Source organism: Seriola lalandi, unplaced genomic scaffold (genome assembly GCF_002814215.2).
Source record: "Seriola lalandi dorsalis isolate HSWRI2012SDOR001 ecotype SW California unplaced genomic scaffold, Sedor1 jcf7180002054416, whole genome shotgun sequence".
NCBI classification, from domain to species: domain Eukaryota; kingdom Metazoa; phylum Chordata; class Actinopteri; order Carangiformes; family Carangidae; genus Seriola; species Seriola lalandi.
Genome location: NW_019524969.1, coordinates 160560 through 178710, shown reverse-complemented (window position 1 = coordinate 178710; position 18151 = coordinate 160560). Strand labels below are relative to the sequence as shown.

At 39.8% G+C, this 18151-nt stretch overlaps 1 protein-coding gene across 1 annotated transcript in view; it reads left to right on the top strand.

Annotated features, from left to right (window-relative positions):
- The window catches only part of tex264b (testis expressed 264, ER-phagy receptor b), a 31805-nt gene extending 16896 nt beyond the window's left edge, over positions 1-14909 (top strand). The window contains exons 3-4 of the mRNA XM_023410193.2: positions 7574-7733; positions 13099-14909. Of these exons, the coding sequence (XP_023265961.1) occupies positions 7574-7733; positions 13099-13391 (453 nt within the window). The 3' untranslated portion in view covers positions 13392-14909. The remainder of the gene's footprint in view (positions 1-7573; positions 7734-13098) is intronic.
- Positions 14910-18151: the final 3242 nt, after the last annotated feature.

The following is an 18151-nucleotide window of genomic DNA, read 5'->3' as shown; positions in this document are numbered from 1 at the left end:
GAACGCACCCAGGATGCACTGAGGGCGCATTTGAGGTGCGCTCACTCAAAACCACATTCAGAGGTGGTCTGGGCCACGTGTCGACATTCACATTCACACCCACTCAGCACACTGCTCGCTCTCTTTTAGTCTTGCTTTCTGTCTTTCTATAGAGTAAAATATTAATTTAAAAGAGAAAACTATTAATCAGTTCAAATAATTGACAGATTAATTGATAATGAAGATAACTGTTAGTTGCAGCCCTGACTGATAGGAAAATGACAACACCCTCATTACACATAGAATCTGATCTGCTGATTCGTCCTATTGCTGCAAAACCCTCAGGTGTGCAGGTACCATTTTTGGGTTCATCAAGGTCACCCCGTTCTTTGGATTTAGGACCAATCTGATGTGAATTTGTGGGTGTCCCTAATCCGAGCTGCTAGTGGATGTGATTCATCAAGGGCCACCTGGGAAAAGCATGTCTCATTTCTTTGTGTATTGGGACTTAATGGCTCCTCTGGTAGCTCGTTCACAGGCTGTATTTGTGTCAGGCTTGACTTTGGTTATTCTTCCTCTCCAGCACCAGTGCTTTTATTCCTCGTTGAAATCACTCCTCTGGTGTAAAATGTATTCTCTGTATTTGTTATGCTGTCCCAGAGTGCCTCTGGGCATCTCCTCCACTAACACTTCCAGCTCCACACTGGAGAAAAATTTACTCTTCCTTTGTTTATCATTGAATTGATGCTTGGGAGGAAAATTGCAGCAAAATGTCATTTTAAAAAGAATATAATTATTTCTTGTTCAAAACAGATAATAGGGAAAATATGTACACCTAACATTTCCTGAGAGGAAAAAGCTGAAAAAGTAAATAAAGAAAAAAATAATCATGGGAGAGGATGCATATTTATACACAAGTGGAATCACCTCAGCTTCACTTCTGGTCAATACATTCCTTGGCTCATTTTTGGGGTATTTGCTGCTCTACAAAGCGATGCAAATATTACATTTTTGTCATACCAGAAATAATGGTAGTGCAGGTGTTTCTTGACAAGACACAATGATGATATTCATTTAATTAATTTATTTACGAAATAAATAATGAATAACGTCATATTCCCCGCAATAAGGCTGATCACTGCCTAGCTAGCGTGTTGGCAGGAGTTGATTATAGTGAAACATTTTGGTGAAATGCTGTCATTGATAATGACTGTCAGCTGCTTTTACAGTTGCTCAAGAGTTATTCCTGTCTTCAGTGGGTGTCTGAGTGTGTAAGCTGCAGCAGGTTGGGCTACAGTCAAACAAATCGATGAGTGTGATGTGGATTTTTATGCCTCAATTACTTGTTTGTCAGCAGGATTACACAAAAAGTACTGAATTGATTTACACCAAACTCGGATGGGACATGGGCCAGGGAAGAACCCTTTAAATTTCGGTGCTGATCCAGTAAACAGGGTGGAACATGATTTTGTTTTTTTTCTTTATCACTTTCCTAAGCATTGCGAGATGGGACATATTCAGACAGAAAATAATGTTTGTCTCTTTATGTAAAAAAAGAAATCTGGCGTAGCATTTGAAGAGACTCTTATTTGTTGGTTACAGGCTATTTATTTCTTTTCACTAAAAAAGAAAAACAACAAAATACATAATTAGCCCAGGGGTCCCCAAACCTGTTGGATACAACTGTGTACACTACTGATCAAAAACTTTAGCACCTCCATTTTTCCACTTGTTACTGAAATTCACATAGTTATTTTCCCAATGTTCTCTGGAAATTTGTGCTTGCAGAACTTCCCACATCTTTTGCTTTGCTTTCACCTTCTGTTCAGTTGATGAGCTTTAAGTCTGTAGAGTTTGCTGACTTTCCATCATGTGAAGCCACTCTCTCGCTCTTTTCTTCTCATGTTGCGGGTCATTTTCTCGCTGTAGTATGAATCCCTGACCGACTAGTATGTCTTCCTTTGTTAATTGTGTTTTTCCTCACCATTCTAATAATAATATACAGTCGTGCTCCTTGCAGTACAACATTGTGTGTGCAGAGTGTAGCACCACAGCGTGTTCCACCTCTGCCTTTCTACAGACAGAAGCTGCAAGTTAACCAATTACTTTTGTACCATTTAAGGTTGTTTGACTGCACTGGAACTGTTTGAAGTTCTTTAAAATTGGGTGGCGGTCTAAAAAGCGTGTGTACGATGTCGATTTGTTTTCACATATTTGTGTGACATATTCATATAGATCTTAGTTTATGATAATTGGACACACAGGACAAGACTACCTGTGTACTCCAGTGTGTTAAACATTTACACATTGTGTTATAAGTGTAATAACCATGCTCTTAGTTCTTAGATTATAGTGTGTGCATGTAAATATCCAGCCCATAATGTGACCCGTACACAACCCAAATATAGCAGTAAACATTTGAAGGGCATAAATCTGTCATTATACATTTATGAACTATTTCATATGATGTAGAGCTTTTATGACATTCCAGGAAAAAGAAACTCATCAAACCAGAATGCAGGATGAATGTATAGCAGTTGTTTTAGAGCTCTAAAAATACCCTGAACAGTTTAATTTATTTAACCAAGGCCACATGTGATGTGTATGCACAGGGATCCCATGTAGATGTTGGTCTCCGGGCCAGGAACCTGGAAAGAGAGGACACAAGTACATCCTCTTTCTTTATGTAGACTATCTATGCTTCCCCCATTCTCTCCGGCCCTGCTGCAGAGTGGCTACAAATACACAGCTAGCATGAGAGAATGTGTGAGAGGTTTTTAAAGAGTCACACACCTGTGTGCGTTTTTAGCAGGATGCTTTTGGCAATTCTCTACACTCAAACTAATTTCATTCATCTTTAATCCTTTGTTGATGCAGGTTTCCTTTCACAGTGCTTCAGTACAACAAAGCACCATAATTACAAGGTTTATTTAACTGTGACATGTGAATTAGCTCAATAATTAAACTGACTTTAACGATTAACAGAGCTTGCATGGAACCTTTTGAACAGCTTCAGCATGCGCTGATATGTACTTGTGAGGCTCGTGAAGGGGAGCATCTACTTCAAAGTGTTGGTGATGGCCAGGGTGATCACATTTACCCATTTATGATTCATGACTTACTCTGCATTTCCAATCATGGTTGGCAAGGGCGAACTGGGAGTGACAACAACACAAGAAAAAAAGCAATATGAAGCAAAGATGGTTATATCCAGATCTGCCTCTGCCTTTTCTTTTTTCTTTTTTAATTTTCAAACAGTTTAATCAAAGTAAGGTGCAGCCATGTTCTGCTGGCCCCTGTAATTTCCCATGTCTGTTTTCTTAAAAAAAATACTGCAATGTAATGGTGTCTTCATGCCAGAGAAACAAAATAACAGATATATTTCTGTCGAAAAGTATTGCCATTTCTGCACTGTGGAGGATGTGAAGGAAAAATGACCCTACGATGACCTTGATACTCTGGACTGCCTTAAGTGCTCTCCTGGGTCCCTATGGCCCTGATACTGTAGGAGAAGATTATGGAGAAAATCAAACAAAAATCAATAAATACACTAGCCACAATCCCCTACCCAATTACCAAAGCCTACCGAGCACAGTTTGTCTCAGCGATTCCACAGCCTGTCTAATTATTGGCCTGCCCTCTGTCCCGGGTCTTCTGTTCATAAGACACAGCAAAACTGACCTGACAACCTGCTCGGCCTGGTGTGGGTTAAGTCTGCACCTAGCAGTGACTCTAGTAAAACGTATAGGCTCCATGTGTGGGTGTAGAAATAATAAAGGTGTCCTAAAGTCTCACAACAAATTTTAACAAAATCATTTTGAATCAAGGTTTTCACTGGTCTTAGATAAAGTCACATACAGTTATTTTTCAGCTTGATGTAATGTCAAGACACAGATGAATTACAATGTTAGCTGAACAGTGTTACATTTATCAGCACTCTTAACCAGTCAGTGCAGTAAAAACATTCTCCATTTATCAATTGATCGTTTTAGTCAAGTAAATGTCAGAAATATTTTACACACGTATGCTTTTTCCTAAACAACAGATCCTAAAGCCCAACATGACGTCTCCAGCTTGCTTGTATTCTCAGATCAACAGCCCAAAAGCAGCAAATTGGAGAAGCTGGTGCCAGAAAACATTTGTTGTTTTTCTTTTCGCTTGGAAAACCACTTAATTAGACAGTCCAAGTCCTGCCCTGCCATGTGCTCTGTTGTTTTTGCATACACACTATTTCATCTGCTTTTCTGTACAGCTGTAGTATGATTTTGAAGTCATAAATGTATTCAACAGCTGAAGCTGTCAAGTTGAGGTTGTTGAATGCTGAAAAGTGCATCTTGGTTATGTCTTAAGTCATATTTTCAAGCAAAATGAAAGTCTCTTATTTTGAAAGAGTGCCCGTGGTATTAACCTCCAGCGCATGAAGCAATAACAACAGTCAGTAAAACAGAGCGCACACATGGAGAGAGTGGATCTAGCTGTTGAATATTAATCCATTCAATATGAATCACCATTTAGCATTTCTTTCTTTCTCTCTCCGCCCACCTGTCTGGCCATCAGTGCTGGTCTGAAAAAGTCAGAAGTGCTCACCTTTCCGCCTCCTGCCAAACAGTATTTTTTTAATACTTTTTGTACTGTTAATTAATGATTTTTCATTAATCATTTGCAGCTTTAATGTGCTAATGGATCCTTCAGAGAATTCATTTCAGGTGGGATTAATTTTTAGTAGATGTTCAGTGTGTAGGCAAAAAAGAAAAAAAAAAAAGAAGAAGAAGATATGAAAAATCTTACAAAAACAAGATGCACAGATGAGTCATTCAGCTTTGAGCAGAAGCCCGATGTTTTTATGCAAGAATATACTGTAAGTATTTTAAAGAAAAAAAAAGGTCAATTAAGTCATAATTATAAATGCAACAGTCAAAAAAAAATCTAAAATAAATAATGTGGTAAGGAAAGTAATGATTTAATTTAAGAGCAGATTTCAAGGCAGCCAATCAAGGCACAGTGTCTGAGCAGTGTAGGCCCTGATGGGTCGTTTTGTCCTGCTTCCAGTTGTGTTTACATTTCGAGAGTGCAAAAACATGTTTTTAAACTGAAGTGTCTTTTGCCATCTTACAGAACCCATTACATCCTGATGCTTTTGCTCTGCACCTTCACATAATTGCTAAGGTCTATGTGGCCATTTTGCAGGACGTGATATACCCTAATTTCCCTTGTAAACAGTATTCTCACGATGTTTCCATTTCCCACCACCAAATAATAGCGTCTCAATGACACTAGACCTGAGGCAGGACACTGCGTACAGCAAATTTGAAATTGCTGTGATGAATGCCAGTAAGAAACTGAATATCTTTTGCAGCCTCCTGAATCATCACACCTGAACATGTCTAATTCTTTTACAGGATGCAGTGAAGCAAACACTTGTCCACTTCCTTCATTCCTTAGTGAACCGATTGTCTCCCTGCAGACAGTCGAGGATTTGTATGAAAGAAGTGAAACAATAACAGAAGCAGTTCAGAGTGGCTGCTCTCTATTTTACATGCTTTATATTCATTTGTAGTCAGGTGTTTCTGTTATTTTCTCCCAGGGCTAAATGAAGTGCTTTTAAAACCCACCCTTACTCCGCTCATTTAGCATGTAATGCTTTTATGCTTGGATCTTTTTAAGTGTGCCACTGGACTGTTAAGTCTACTCCTATTTAGTACATCTTCTCTGCAATATTGTATTTGTCAGCTCCTCTCCAGTCCTTTGTTATGTAACACCAACAAGCCAAATAAAAACGCCTTGGGCATCCATTATAATCTGTAACTGAAAGCCAATATAATTCTGACAAATCAGAATTTGCCGGTGAAATATGAACGCTGAATCCCACCGTGTAGCTGTTGAATTGACAGCGTTGCGCCATACTTCATTTTTTCGCATTTGATCATTTATTGATGGGGTCTTAACTGCAACATTAAACTACTGTCTATATGTCATCATGCATACATGCACATCGGTATGCAATATGTAGCAGCCCATGTCTCTGGCTCGGGCTGATGAGCCAAACCAATGAGGATACACAGATGTTTGTGAAGGAAATGTGCACCAATAATTGATGTTGGTGAAATCACTGAAACTGACAACGTTGTTCCTGCAGCAGCGTGAGGAGCGTCACTGCTGTCATAATTGGGCCGAGAGACAGATGGTGAGAGAGATGATAGGACAGAGTTTGAAAAGAAGTTAGCTGTCTCCTACAAAGAGTGCCTCTGAAGTATGTGTGTGTTCAATCTACAAGCCTGATTATCATATCCTACATGTGTGACGTTCCTGTTGTTCCACTGAACAGTAACTACCTGTCAGTTACATCCACTTTGCTTGAAAGTGGAACGTCAGCAAGGGGCATGGGGACTCTGTACTCGCAGGATCTGTTGAGAAACTATAATAATCTTAACAGTTTCAACTCTTGGAGAGTTGTCATGAATTTGCCATTGTGTAAGAAATGATTTATGGTCTAAAAGGCTTGGGAAGGCTTGATGAAACACAGGGTTCAGAGATGGAGGAAGAGTGCAAGGTGTGAATACAGAGGTCTATGTTACCATAATACCGTGCTTTTACTCTCAATTTATTGAACCCATACCCCAAACTCTTTTAATCAAAGCACTAACCACTAAATGCTGCAGTCTGTGACTCAAATCCACAGCACTTTTCAGCATAAGAAAATAATATTGCTTGTGGTTTAGTCTAGTCTATAATATAATCAACATCTACTTTATTTAATGTTACATTAGATCAAGCAGCAGCTAATCTGTTGCACTTTGGCAGCAGCAAAATGGACAAGTCAGGATGAAGCCTGACATCAATTTTAGCAAATTAAAACAAATTGACTTTAAATCATTAATATGGAGTTACCGCACTGCAGCCACAGTGTGTTTCTCATATTGCTTGGCATTTAGCATATGCCGAAAGGGTGAAAGTAACAGACATTGGCGTTGCATGAGCGGAATAACCAAACATGGTGTATGAAAGGTTAATGAGCCCGCAGAAGTAAAGTGGTCGTGTGAGACTTCTAGCCTCTAGAGGAGTGAGGCAAGTAACAGAGGAAGGACAGCAGCTTTAACAGAGGCAGCGTGGCTGGCAGTGTGGAGGCTGCACATTCATAAAGACAGATTATACAGATCTAAGATGTGTCGCATGTACGGTGTGAAGATCTGAGTTCAGCGGTGAAGCAGTGAGGTCACCACGTATCATTTTCACTCATGATTGACTGGAAGCAGACATGCGGTATTATTGGCCTGTCTGCACTTGGATCCTACTGTGGTGTTTCCTCTGTCCATTACATGTACATGTATGTAAACACGAACATGTTAATAAGTGTTGATGGGACTCATTTTAGCTTTGGGAATTAAATTAGCACTTACAAGTTTTAGATATATACACCAGATAATCAACAGTTTGTGACACTTCTATCATCTATTAAAATGGAATTGTGCGCTTAAATTGCTACTAATCACAAACTTTAAAGGAAATGTGTATGTTAATTTATCTCATTGCATTTGCATTTGCTGTAAATCAGGAACTTGCTTTTTATTCTCACCAACTTTTACATCTCTCGCAGGAAAGGAGGCTGTGTGCACATCCGTTCCTGGAGATCTACCGGGACGGTCAGATCCAGTTCATGGCCCCCTTGGCTCGACAGGGAGATTTCTATGTACCTGAAGTCCGGCAGGTAGAAAGACGGCTCTCAGAGGAATTGCACAGTGACACGGAAATCTCAGGTACGTGTTCTTCATGTAGTAATGCATAAGCACATACATTTTTGTTGTACTTATAAACCTAGAGGGAATCAAAGCCCTTCAACCACTCAGGACCACAGGCTTCCTGGTGTTACTTCTGAAAGTGGATGTAATGTAACGTCCCATCATTCAAATATAGAACATAAGCAGGCCAACAAATGCAAGTTTCACGTGGAAGTGATTATCTTCTTACAGAGTAAAAAAAAAAAAATTTCAGGGAAAATCTGGCTCTTTAGCTGCTAAATGCTACGCTATGTTGGCCAGCTTATAAAATGGGAAAAAGTTAGAATTTTTCTCATGTAGTTCTATACAGTCAGCTACTTTCTGATGGCCATCACGAAACTGCATGTCAAGGTGCCTGTATTTTGGCTTCAGCATTCAGCTGTGGTTGTCACCGCTCGGGTGGGACCCAGGGGAACTGGACCTTGTTTCTACTGCTGTTTTGTTTATGAGCAGCCCCACAGAAGAAAACTGTGATTGACACCTTCTTAGGTGTAAATGAAAAGGCCAGACACAACAGCCTCTGGTGGAAGTGTGTTAACACTCAGCAAGGGGTTGTCCACAGCTACACAGACACCATATGGAAATCTTGCTTTCACTGTAAAAGATGCACAAACACTTAAACACAGTTCCACTTGACACTGAGTTATCGTCACGAGACATAAACGCTTGTGAAGGAGTGTTTGGAGGAGTCATTATTGGATGAAGTGAGATGAAGGGATGAGCTCAAATGGAGTGTTAAGATAAGCCTATTTGATGAAAACGGCTTCATAGCACCTAATTGCTACGGCTTTGTGGCAGAGGCCGTATTGTTCAATTCAGTTCAATTCAATAAAGCTGCAGTGAATCCAAATATAAACATAAAGGACACAAATCAATGTGAAAACCACAAACAACAAAACAAAATACACATTAGACAGCATGTTACAGTGTAAATTCAATTGTGAACATGCATTAGATTGAATGGATTCTTTAGGAATATAGAGAATTGTCGCCAAAGCAACTTTTGGATTAGTCGACTGGCAGAAAGTTTATCAGCAACACTTTTAATAATTGATTATTTATTTAACATTCATTCATTCATCAATAATTTATGCAAAATATTCTCTGATTCCAGCTTCTCAAAAGTGAGAATTTGCTGCTTTTGTCTGTTTTGAACAGATGTCATAAAGGCATCACACTGGGCTCTGGGAACTTGTGGTGGGCTTTTTTTTTTTCACTATTTCCTGTCATTTTATGAACCAAGTGATTAATAGATTATTCTTACATGTCTAAGATGTAGTCAGAAAGCATAAGAAAACTGTCTAAGATGCATAAAGCAGACAGAAGTAAGTGAGCCTCCACTGTTTGGTGTATGCACTGTGGAGCAGAGTGCACAATGATTGATTTATCCCACTGGCTTTATCCCGTTATTCAACTCTGATGTTTGAAATGATTCTGGAAAATCTACCTCCAAAATATTCAATTGTTAACAAATTGCTTTTATTTTCTTGCTTTTTTTTGGTTAAAGCCACTCAATTAAGAATTATAGCACATGTTTATAATTTATTTGTCTGGTCATGGCCACCCTCTAACATCTAGTGTCACATCTTTCTCCCATGACACCTCAGAAGCTCCCCTCTGCATCTCTGCTACAAAACAGAGTGAAACTGAAAGACGCTGACAAATCCAGTGCTCTTCTTCATGTGTCACGAGCGCGGTGCAGAACACAAGTGGCATTTGGGTCCATGACTGTGAATGATAATGTGACAGGTAGCCATGCTCCTGTCACACTTGTATCAACTTACCCAGGTCAGTGGAGCATTCGGGACACCGGAGGCTTCTCTGGTCCAATGATTCCCAACCCACCCATCGTCTACTCCAATCCCTCCCCCATACTCATTAGTGACCGGATTAAACCCCCAGCCTCCCCACACATGGCTCCTCACTCCGTCAGAGAGCCGTCTAAAAATCGCCCTGTCATTCTCGAGCGTATAGCTCACTTTGCTACTCAAGCGGCTTCGCTGTTTTTTTAAGTCTTTGGGGGCAAGTTCAAGTCAAATTGAAACTCAAGCCCATGAGAGCAAGTCCAAGTTATACCGCAAGTCAAATTTCACCACCACAACACTAGACAGATGCCATATTTACAGTGTCAATCATTTACTGTGATGGAGAGCAGTGACAGTGGCTTTGATAGATGTGTACAACTTAATGCAGAAGTATAAATCAAGCTCATCAAGTGTTTATAGCTGCTCTGAACGGCCACACTGGAAGGTGGGATGAGAAGCCCGCCGTCATAGAGAGGGGCAAAATGCGATAGTCATTCAAACTGAGATAATGGTAACACTTCCAGATAAGCTCTTCCTTGAAGGCATTGCACTTGACTTGTACTGTAAAGTAACAAAAGTTAGAGTGTGATAATTTAAGCAAGAAAGAAAAAAAAAGCTTCAGAAGAAAGTACGAACCCTGCTCATTTTCTCACTTCTGCACAGCTGCTGTGTGCAGTTGATGGCGTGTTTTGGCTGAAGGATATAGCAAATGTGTTTTTGTTTTTTCCTTTAACACAGCTGAGACCACATCTTAAAAAGCCTAAAAAACAAACAATTACCGATTTTACATTGTCAGCTGAATGTTTTTTGCTTTCCTAGTCTCACATCAAGTCGAGTCTTAGAGGAGTAAAGTCGGACTTGAGTCCAAGTCTCAAGTCCACATCTCTGCCTGCCACCCTTAACACACAATACCTTGATCTGCACTGATTTTGACCCAGACAGGATTTAAGCCTGATTATAATAATTATCCTTCTGTAAAGTAAGTTGCAGTAAGCACATTAAATCTTGACACGCTCATGTTCCAATAATGGATCAACTGACTGTATGTAGAGACTGATGCCTGAAGGCGCCACGAAACCCCTCCAATCAAACGTAGAGACAATTTTCACCTTTAAAAAATGAAATATCATGCCTAATGTATCTTCCAATCCGAATGGGATTTTTCTTCCCCATTGACTGATTAAATTTTGTGACTTGCTTTAGGCGTTCAACCAGCAGAGGAGGAACCAACATTAGACCAAACCCGTTGCTCTTTTGGAGCTCAGTCTGCATATTTCTAATGTTTTCTTTCATTTTCCTCCTCCCTCCATCAATCACATGCACTTGAGGTGGGTGTAAATTAATCAGGGAGAGCTTGTGGCTACATTCAAATTTGGTTGTTTTCAATTTGAATTTTGAGTGCATCTTTATGAAGATAAATAGGAGCTCATTGTCTACTGTACATTGTATTTAGCGCTGACTGGTACACATCTTTTCTTCCACCAGGTGAAAATAATCATAGTCCACTCTAATGTTGTTGTCGGGAATAAATGATTCATCATTCATCGGCCCTGCAGATAAAACATGCAGTTAGTTCTCGTGGTTCACCTCACATTCAAACTCCAGTGCGTGCTCAATCCCAGCCTCAGTCTCATATTCTCTGTCAACATGAGGTCATTTCCACTGCAATATCTCTCTCTCGCTCCCTCATCTTTTCTAATATCGTATTTTTGGGGGATGTGTGACACAATATGAACCTTTAGTACTTTCATGTTTTGATCAAGTGCAACACAGCACACACAGCAGCAGGGTAAGCCTACGTGAACAAACAGTATCTCTTTATAAACTAGCAGAGTCGCTCCTGATACAATTTACAAAGTATTGTCGGTGTAATTAATGCTGTGTACTGTTGTGTACTGTATGCCATTTCCTCTTTCTGTGTTTTGCATGTAGTGTGGGGAGACTCTTGAGCGTGATGTTCAACATGCCTCTAAAGTGAATCTTTCTGTTTTCTTCCTTTTGAAGTTTAACAAGGAATGAATTTACTGTGTTGAGAGCCTGTCACAGAGTTTTTTTTTTGGCAATGTCAGCAGCTGCTGCCACTAAACTTGATGTCTTTTTTTCTTCACCTTTGACAGTCCTCTGTCTTGAAGTGCATGTTTAATTTTGTGTAGGTTACAGCCAGTGTTGAATTCCCAGAATGAAATGTTAAGTGGATTTTCAGAGCAAATACATTTGTTGACTGATAATCGGTGACTTTGAACGCTGACAACCTGTGACATTACGATACAGTCGTAACGACTGTATCGTAATGTCACATGTATTAAAACGTCCCTGGAGTTTGTCGGCTAACTATTCTGTTAACAGCGCAAACCTCAGCTATCGCTTGTCCCATGTCACAAAGTATTTATCACCTACAACATTGACGATTAGCGTCCTTCTATCCACTGTTTCATGTGAAAGGTTAGTTCTTGCCATCCGTGTGTATCATCATCATCATCTTCCTCATCGTCATCATGTCTGCAGGTAATGACAGGCTGGCTTGGTGTAAGGACGTGTATTGACTTGAGAAGAGCGTTATGTGCAAACACTCACGGGCAAAAAGACAAAAGGTCAAGAGACTGGAACACACAAGTATGACACTGATCCTATTAACCTGCGGAGCACAAACTCAGAAACACTGAGGGGAGAAGTGGTCGGGCTGCTTATGTGATCCCGTCCAATTAAAGAGCATGAGACCTTTAGCTTCCAGGAGTTTCTAATTAACTTCAAGTCACAGCACGAGGTGTTGCTGCTCCTCTCCTAGTTCATTAACAACCAGGAAAATGTGTGAGTGTGTGTGTGTTCTCTGTCATCCAAAAAAGTTAAAAAACTAAAACAAAACAAAATTTCAACAGCACTGTAGCTATTTCTGCACAACTTGTAGGTTTATGAAAATATAACAATTAAACAATGCATCAGAAAAAAACTGCTAGATGCATAAAAGGACATTGTAAGCCAGGATTATCCTATTAATTGTAAGGAGTTTAATGGTTTGATTTACCATAAACCATATACTGTGTGTATGTATATATATATATATGTATGTATATATGTATATATATATATACAGTAATCCATCAAAAATAGCTGAGAAGAGACGGCCTTAAAATCGCTACCAAGTTATGATATCACTTTAGGTTGGACATTTTTTATGGCCCTGAACTATTTTAATAATCTTTCTAAAGCATACCGTTTGGTCTCATTATATGAACTATGATATACTGACAGCGTTTAATTTCAAGTAGCATTTTCAAGAGGAATATTGTGATATTTGGCTCCATGCATACGATGTACAAATGATTCATCATTTTGGTGTAAAATAAAGGACAAATTATGGAAGAGAAAAATTGTTGTTCTGGACCAAAATCACTGTGCAGCCCAAATACCATCATGCAGATTTTGGTTGAATCCCAGCCCTGGATTTTTTTGGGCAGCCAGGCTTTTCTCATGTGGCGTTTGTTTATAGAAGCCCTCTCACCATCTGTCCTTCCCCTCCCTTTGTTTTGTCACTGCTCTAGGTGCAGACTCAAACAGTGAATACAGCTCAGGGAGTGGGGTTCTCCTGTCAGACAGCAGAGAGACGTCCCTGGCGGCCTCCTCTGTCCACTCCTCTGTGCTTACCCAGGATCAAGGGGATAGAGACTACAGAGGCAGAAGCTCAGGGGGAACTTCATTTAAAGAACTGGACTGGGGGGAGCAGGATGGTGGACAGCAGGAAGAGAGAGAAGAGTGGCCTCATGGAGACTCCGACCAGAAGAGCCCGGAGGTTCCCACTCAGGAGTGGTGGGGTGTCGTTGGAGGGGAGGAGTGAGAAATTCAGTCAGACATATTGGTTAAGAATGAGAGAATAAAGAGAATGGTGGTTGATACTCTTTATTTCTCTTATTGTCTACATATACCATGAAAAGACCAAAACCAACAGCGTGTTAGTCAAGTTCTCAATACGCACTGCCTTCACTACCCTGAGAGCCCGTTCTCTCCCACAGGGGAGGTTCATTTTTAAAAACAGGACATAAATATTTGATTTTGTTTCAAAATAAGATATTTCCTAAAACAGCTGGGCACTGATGTAGTTTTTAGCAAATATTAACTAAACTGGAGTCAATCAAATGTGGATTAATCCACATTAGGTTTGCTACAGTGGTTTCGGCAGCAGGATGGTGTATGTTGGATCAATTGTGCAGTGGAGGTGTATGGCCGAGGAATAAGCAATATCAGGCTTTGGCTAATTTTGTTAATTCATTGTTCATTTTGGTCTTTTCATGAGGATTTTTTTGATGATAAAAAAATATGGAATACCACCAGACTACTCCTTGAATCCTTCAATCGCACAGTTTTAAGATGAAAGTGTTACAATCTGTTCTGAAAACAGAAAACAGAACATAATATTCAGGTAGCCTGAGTTTCTTGAGACATTTTTACAGAAGGGATGCCGCTTGTCGAAATTATACGAGATGACTGAACTGAGTGTTTGTCAGCCAAAGCATTTTACTTGAATATCTTAAACCGCTGATATTTTCTCTCTCTATTTGAAAGGATCAAAGCTGTTGTGTAATAAGGAGGTCTTTATTTTGCTGGACTGCAGCTAACCATAGCCTGCATTTCTAATGAGGTATTTGTTAGAGGATTGTAACACAAATATAAAAATAGGGAATTCTGTTCATTTCAAGTATATTTGGTGAATTGTTTACACAGGACCTCAATGTGATTTATTAATAACTGACACAAGGCATTGAAATTAGTATAAGCACATTATAAGTAAGCACAAAGTGTTCTTCACTGTTTTTGTTTTTGTTTTTCTTCTGAGCAGTTGAACACCTTGTTATGAATTTTAAAATGTGTATTTTTGTATTTTTACCAGGTTGTGTGTTGGCATCGCTCTGTTGTTGATTTCCAAAGATAAAGGTGTGAATGAATATAATATGATTACCTTCTTCCTATAGTCCTCCTGACGACCTCTGAGATTTAAGACATGATTATGGTGAGTGTGCAGTCAAGACAAGTGGGCTTACCATTAATATTAATTTCACTATGACTGAACCACTCCACCTTGTATTTACAGTGACTCTACATCTAGCCTCTGGAATTCTTAAACACCCCCCCCCACCACCACCACCACCACCACCACACACACACACACACACACACACATTCATTCCCAGCTTCTTCATTTTCTGTTTAGACATCAAATTCTGTTATTTTCCTCTCCCAACCTTTCTCCCCTCTGCTGTCTCATCGCACGGGCTAATTCCTGTTTGTTTTTTCACCTTTTGCTCTGTCTCGCCTTTTTCCTCTTTGAAATAAATATGGCAGCTGCAGCCTCAAAGACCACCTGATGACCCGCAGCCTCTAATGTATGTCCAGTCATATCCATGTCCTTTATCTTCCGACAAACAGGAGATCACACCGAGCCTCTCACAGCAAGCCGTGCTCGCTTGGAGGGTGTGGGCAGCACGAAAAGGATGTGCATGTGTGAAGTCCAGTGAGAGATGAGCCATATAGCAAACAGCTTTTGCATAGTCTCACGCATGTGCATTTAAGATTCTCTAGACAATTTTTTTTAGTCTGACAGAAATGAGTCATAAGGCTTTCCTTAACTACAACTGTGTCATTCGATTGTCAGATAAACTGCCAATTTAAGTGCGGGTCCATCCTGCAAAGGCTACACATTGACCCATCAGACTGTGTTCAGTGCAGTCAAAACCTACTTTATCCAAATATAGCTGTTGTGAAGTTGCTCTTTACACTGTCATAATACAGTCTTTATAAACACATAATCATAGTGCATAAATAGGTACTGCAAAATCAAGAAATTAAAGTAGGCGCATTCAATCAACTTAACTATTCCACAGCTCCTCTCCCTGACTGAGGCCCTTGGCTGCTGGTCCAACCAGGAAGCAGTTTGAAGTCGCTGAGAGTTATTGGAAACCTGGAACAAATCTTGGACATTGACCGATTTCGGATTTTACAAAGAAAATTAGATAACCCAGTAAACCTATTTCTTGGATCAGGTCTTGGGAGGATGTTGTTCGATGGAGCCGCGATTGTTTCTTTTTCTTTCTTTTTTTATTTTTGTCTGAGTTGCATTTTTCAGCATTATCTGTCTGTCTGCTCCCTAAGGAAAACAATATTGCATTCAGAGAGCTGTGGAGCTGCCTACCTGTTCATTAGAGTGATTTTGTTGACATTTGCTTGTCAAACTACTGTCGACAACATGGAAATGTGAAAAAAAAAAAAACAAAGCAAACAAGCAAACCAGGGCTCGGACAGTGTCACTTATTCATTAATTTACTCTACAGTGGAGTTGCGTCAGACTTAATTGGCAGAATGCTGAGCTTTGACCTGACAAATGCTCCGCAAATAAAATGATCTATAGTTGGTCTTTACATTTTTAATCTAAATGCTGATTACTTTAAGTTCCCAGAGGATAAAGTTAAACAAGATGGATGGGCTTTAGGAGTACGAGTGAAGCCCTGAGATGCTTTGTGTGTGTATAATTATAAAACCTTTATGGGAGCAGTGGCTGTTCTCTGCTTTGTCTTACACGAGGTAGTAACTTGTTGAAACCATGCTCTTCTGTTAATTAGTTAATTATTTGTAGGCTACGATGTTTATTGTCAGCTAGAGCTGGTCCTGAAATTGCGTTGTATTGATGGCCATTTAAAGGATCATTCCACTTAATTACAACTTGTTCCTTTAATTTTGTAGTTTAGGATGGCGATTCCCATTGGTGATTGCACTCACCAAAGTAATTGCTGAGATCTGGGAACGCCAGTTGTAAAAATCCATCACAGTTTATAGAACGACTTTCTGGTTGACCTTTCCTACCTGCACTAGTTGTGCATGCACATAGTTTTGCTGTGCAATGAGGGATAAGCTTGGACTTTGCTATAGTCATATTGTCGGTTACCAGGAATTATTAATTTTAGTGAGAACAATGTTATAACCAGAAACGATGGCCAAAACTATAAGGACCTAGCTGTAATCAAACAGAATTAAGCAAGGATGAAGTCTTGAGATGGAAAGTTGAAGCTATGACCTTCCGGTTACATGATGATCTCTGGCTATTCACCCAGATGAAAACAAATAGACAAAAATCACATCAGTCAAATTTAATTCATATGGCTCAAATTAGGAAAAAAAAAAAAGAAAAACTCAACAGCTAAATGTCTTTCCAACAAGTTGCTCAGGGAAATCTGCCAACCCATGAATTCAGCTCTATAGTTTCAATAAAAACAGTTCCCAGTGAGGTCTGTGCACTCTCCAGAGAAACTGTTTTCATATAAACATTTCAGTACCTTGAAAACCACAAAGCAAATTTCATCCACCTCCATTGCATTGAGATGGCAGCAAAAATGTCAAAAGATATCCCAGAACTGATATTAAACTAAAACTATCTGTATGGCTGCTACTAGTAAGTGACTGCAGAGAAAAAGAGCTTTTTGTGACTTGGTCGAACTCACCCTTTAATAGCTAATTTCGCTCACACTGAATCCCCCTGCTGATACACAGTGGATACTGTATTGTGGAGGAATATTCGTAGGTACTTGAAAGCGGTGACTCATCTTAGGCAAAAGCACCATGATCAGAAGATATTCTCCACTTCCTCTCTGCACTGTCCACACTGTAGGTGAAGTTATTCCTTTTTTTTGTAACAAAACCACACATTTCCACATATCAACAAAAACAGAAACGCCACAGAGAGAAAGGAAATTCTGGATTTTGGACTGGTTGTTTAGTCATCATTCATTACCGTCAAATTAATCAGAAAACCACAAAGGAAGCAGCAGTCAGATTGATGCGCACTGACCACTGGCTACTGGCTACCAGCACTTTGTTTCTGTCCTCTGTAATTTCCCTCGACATTAATTGGCATGTTCCTATCTAAACTCTGCATTCCACCCACATGCCCTCAACTATTGTAATGTAAACTACAATCCTGTTTCAGGAGGAAATTGGTCCCTTTGTGTTAGCTGAGGGAATTATGCAACAAGCAGGACTCGCTCGTCATTTTAATTGCTACTGTACACAAGAAAAGTTCTTCTTTCCCCAACCCCTAACTGCAAAGTAGCTATTGTTAGTCTGGAAATGAAACATCTGAAAATGGTGAGGTGTGTTCTGTACGTGTGGGTGAGAGGAGGGAGGTGGTGGTGGTGCTTAAGTATGGGAAGGTGACAGAAATGGGTGAGCAACGAACCTGAATGATTCATACAGAATGAACTTGTTTGTTGCTTCCTGACTATTTCCAGATTTAATTGTGACTGGTTGTGCAGCAGGGGTAAAGTTGGACCAAAAAAAACAAACCGGCGCAGCAGACCTTTTCTGCACTCTTCGCTAATTATGCAACAGGAATGTTGGTGATGTAATGTTGATATGAATGAGAAAAAAAAAAGTGCACAGTTTGTAGCATGAAATAGTGTCTCTGCAGAATGCTTTGCTGCAGAACAGCATGCTGTATAGTTAACCTTAATTACCAGTGAGACTCTGAAGTTCCACCCACTGCTGGCTGCACAGTTGTTAAATAGTTAATAGGCTGAATCAATACAGTAAGGTCCATTTCTTTTGGCCAGA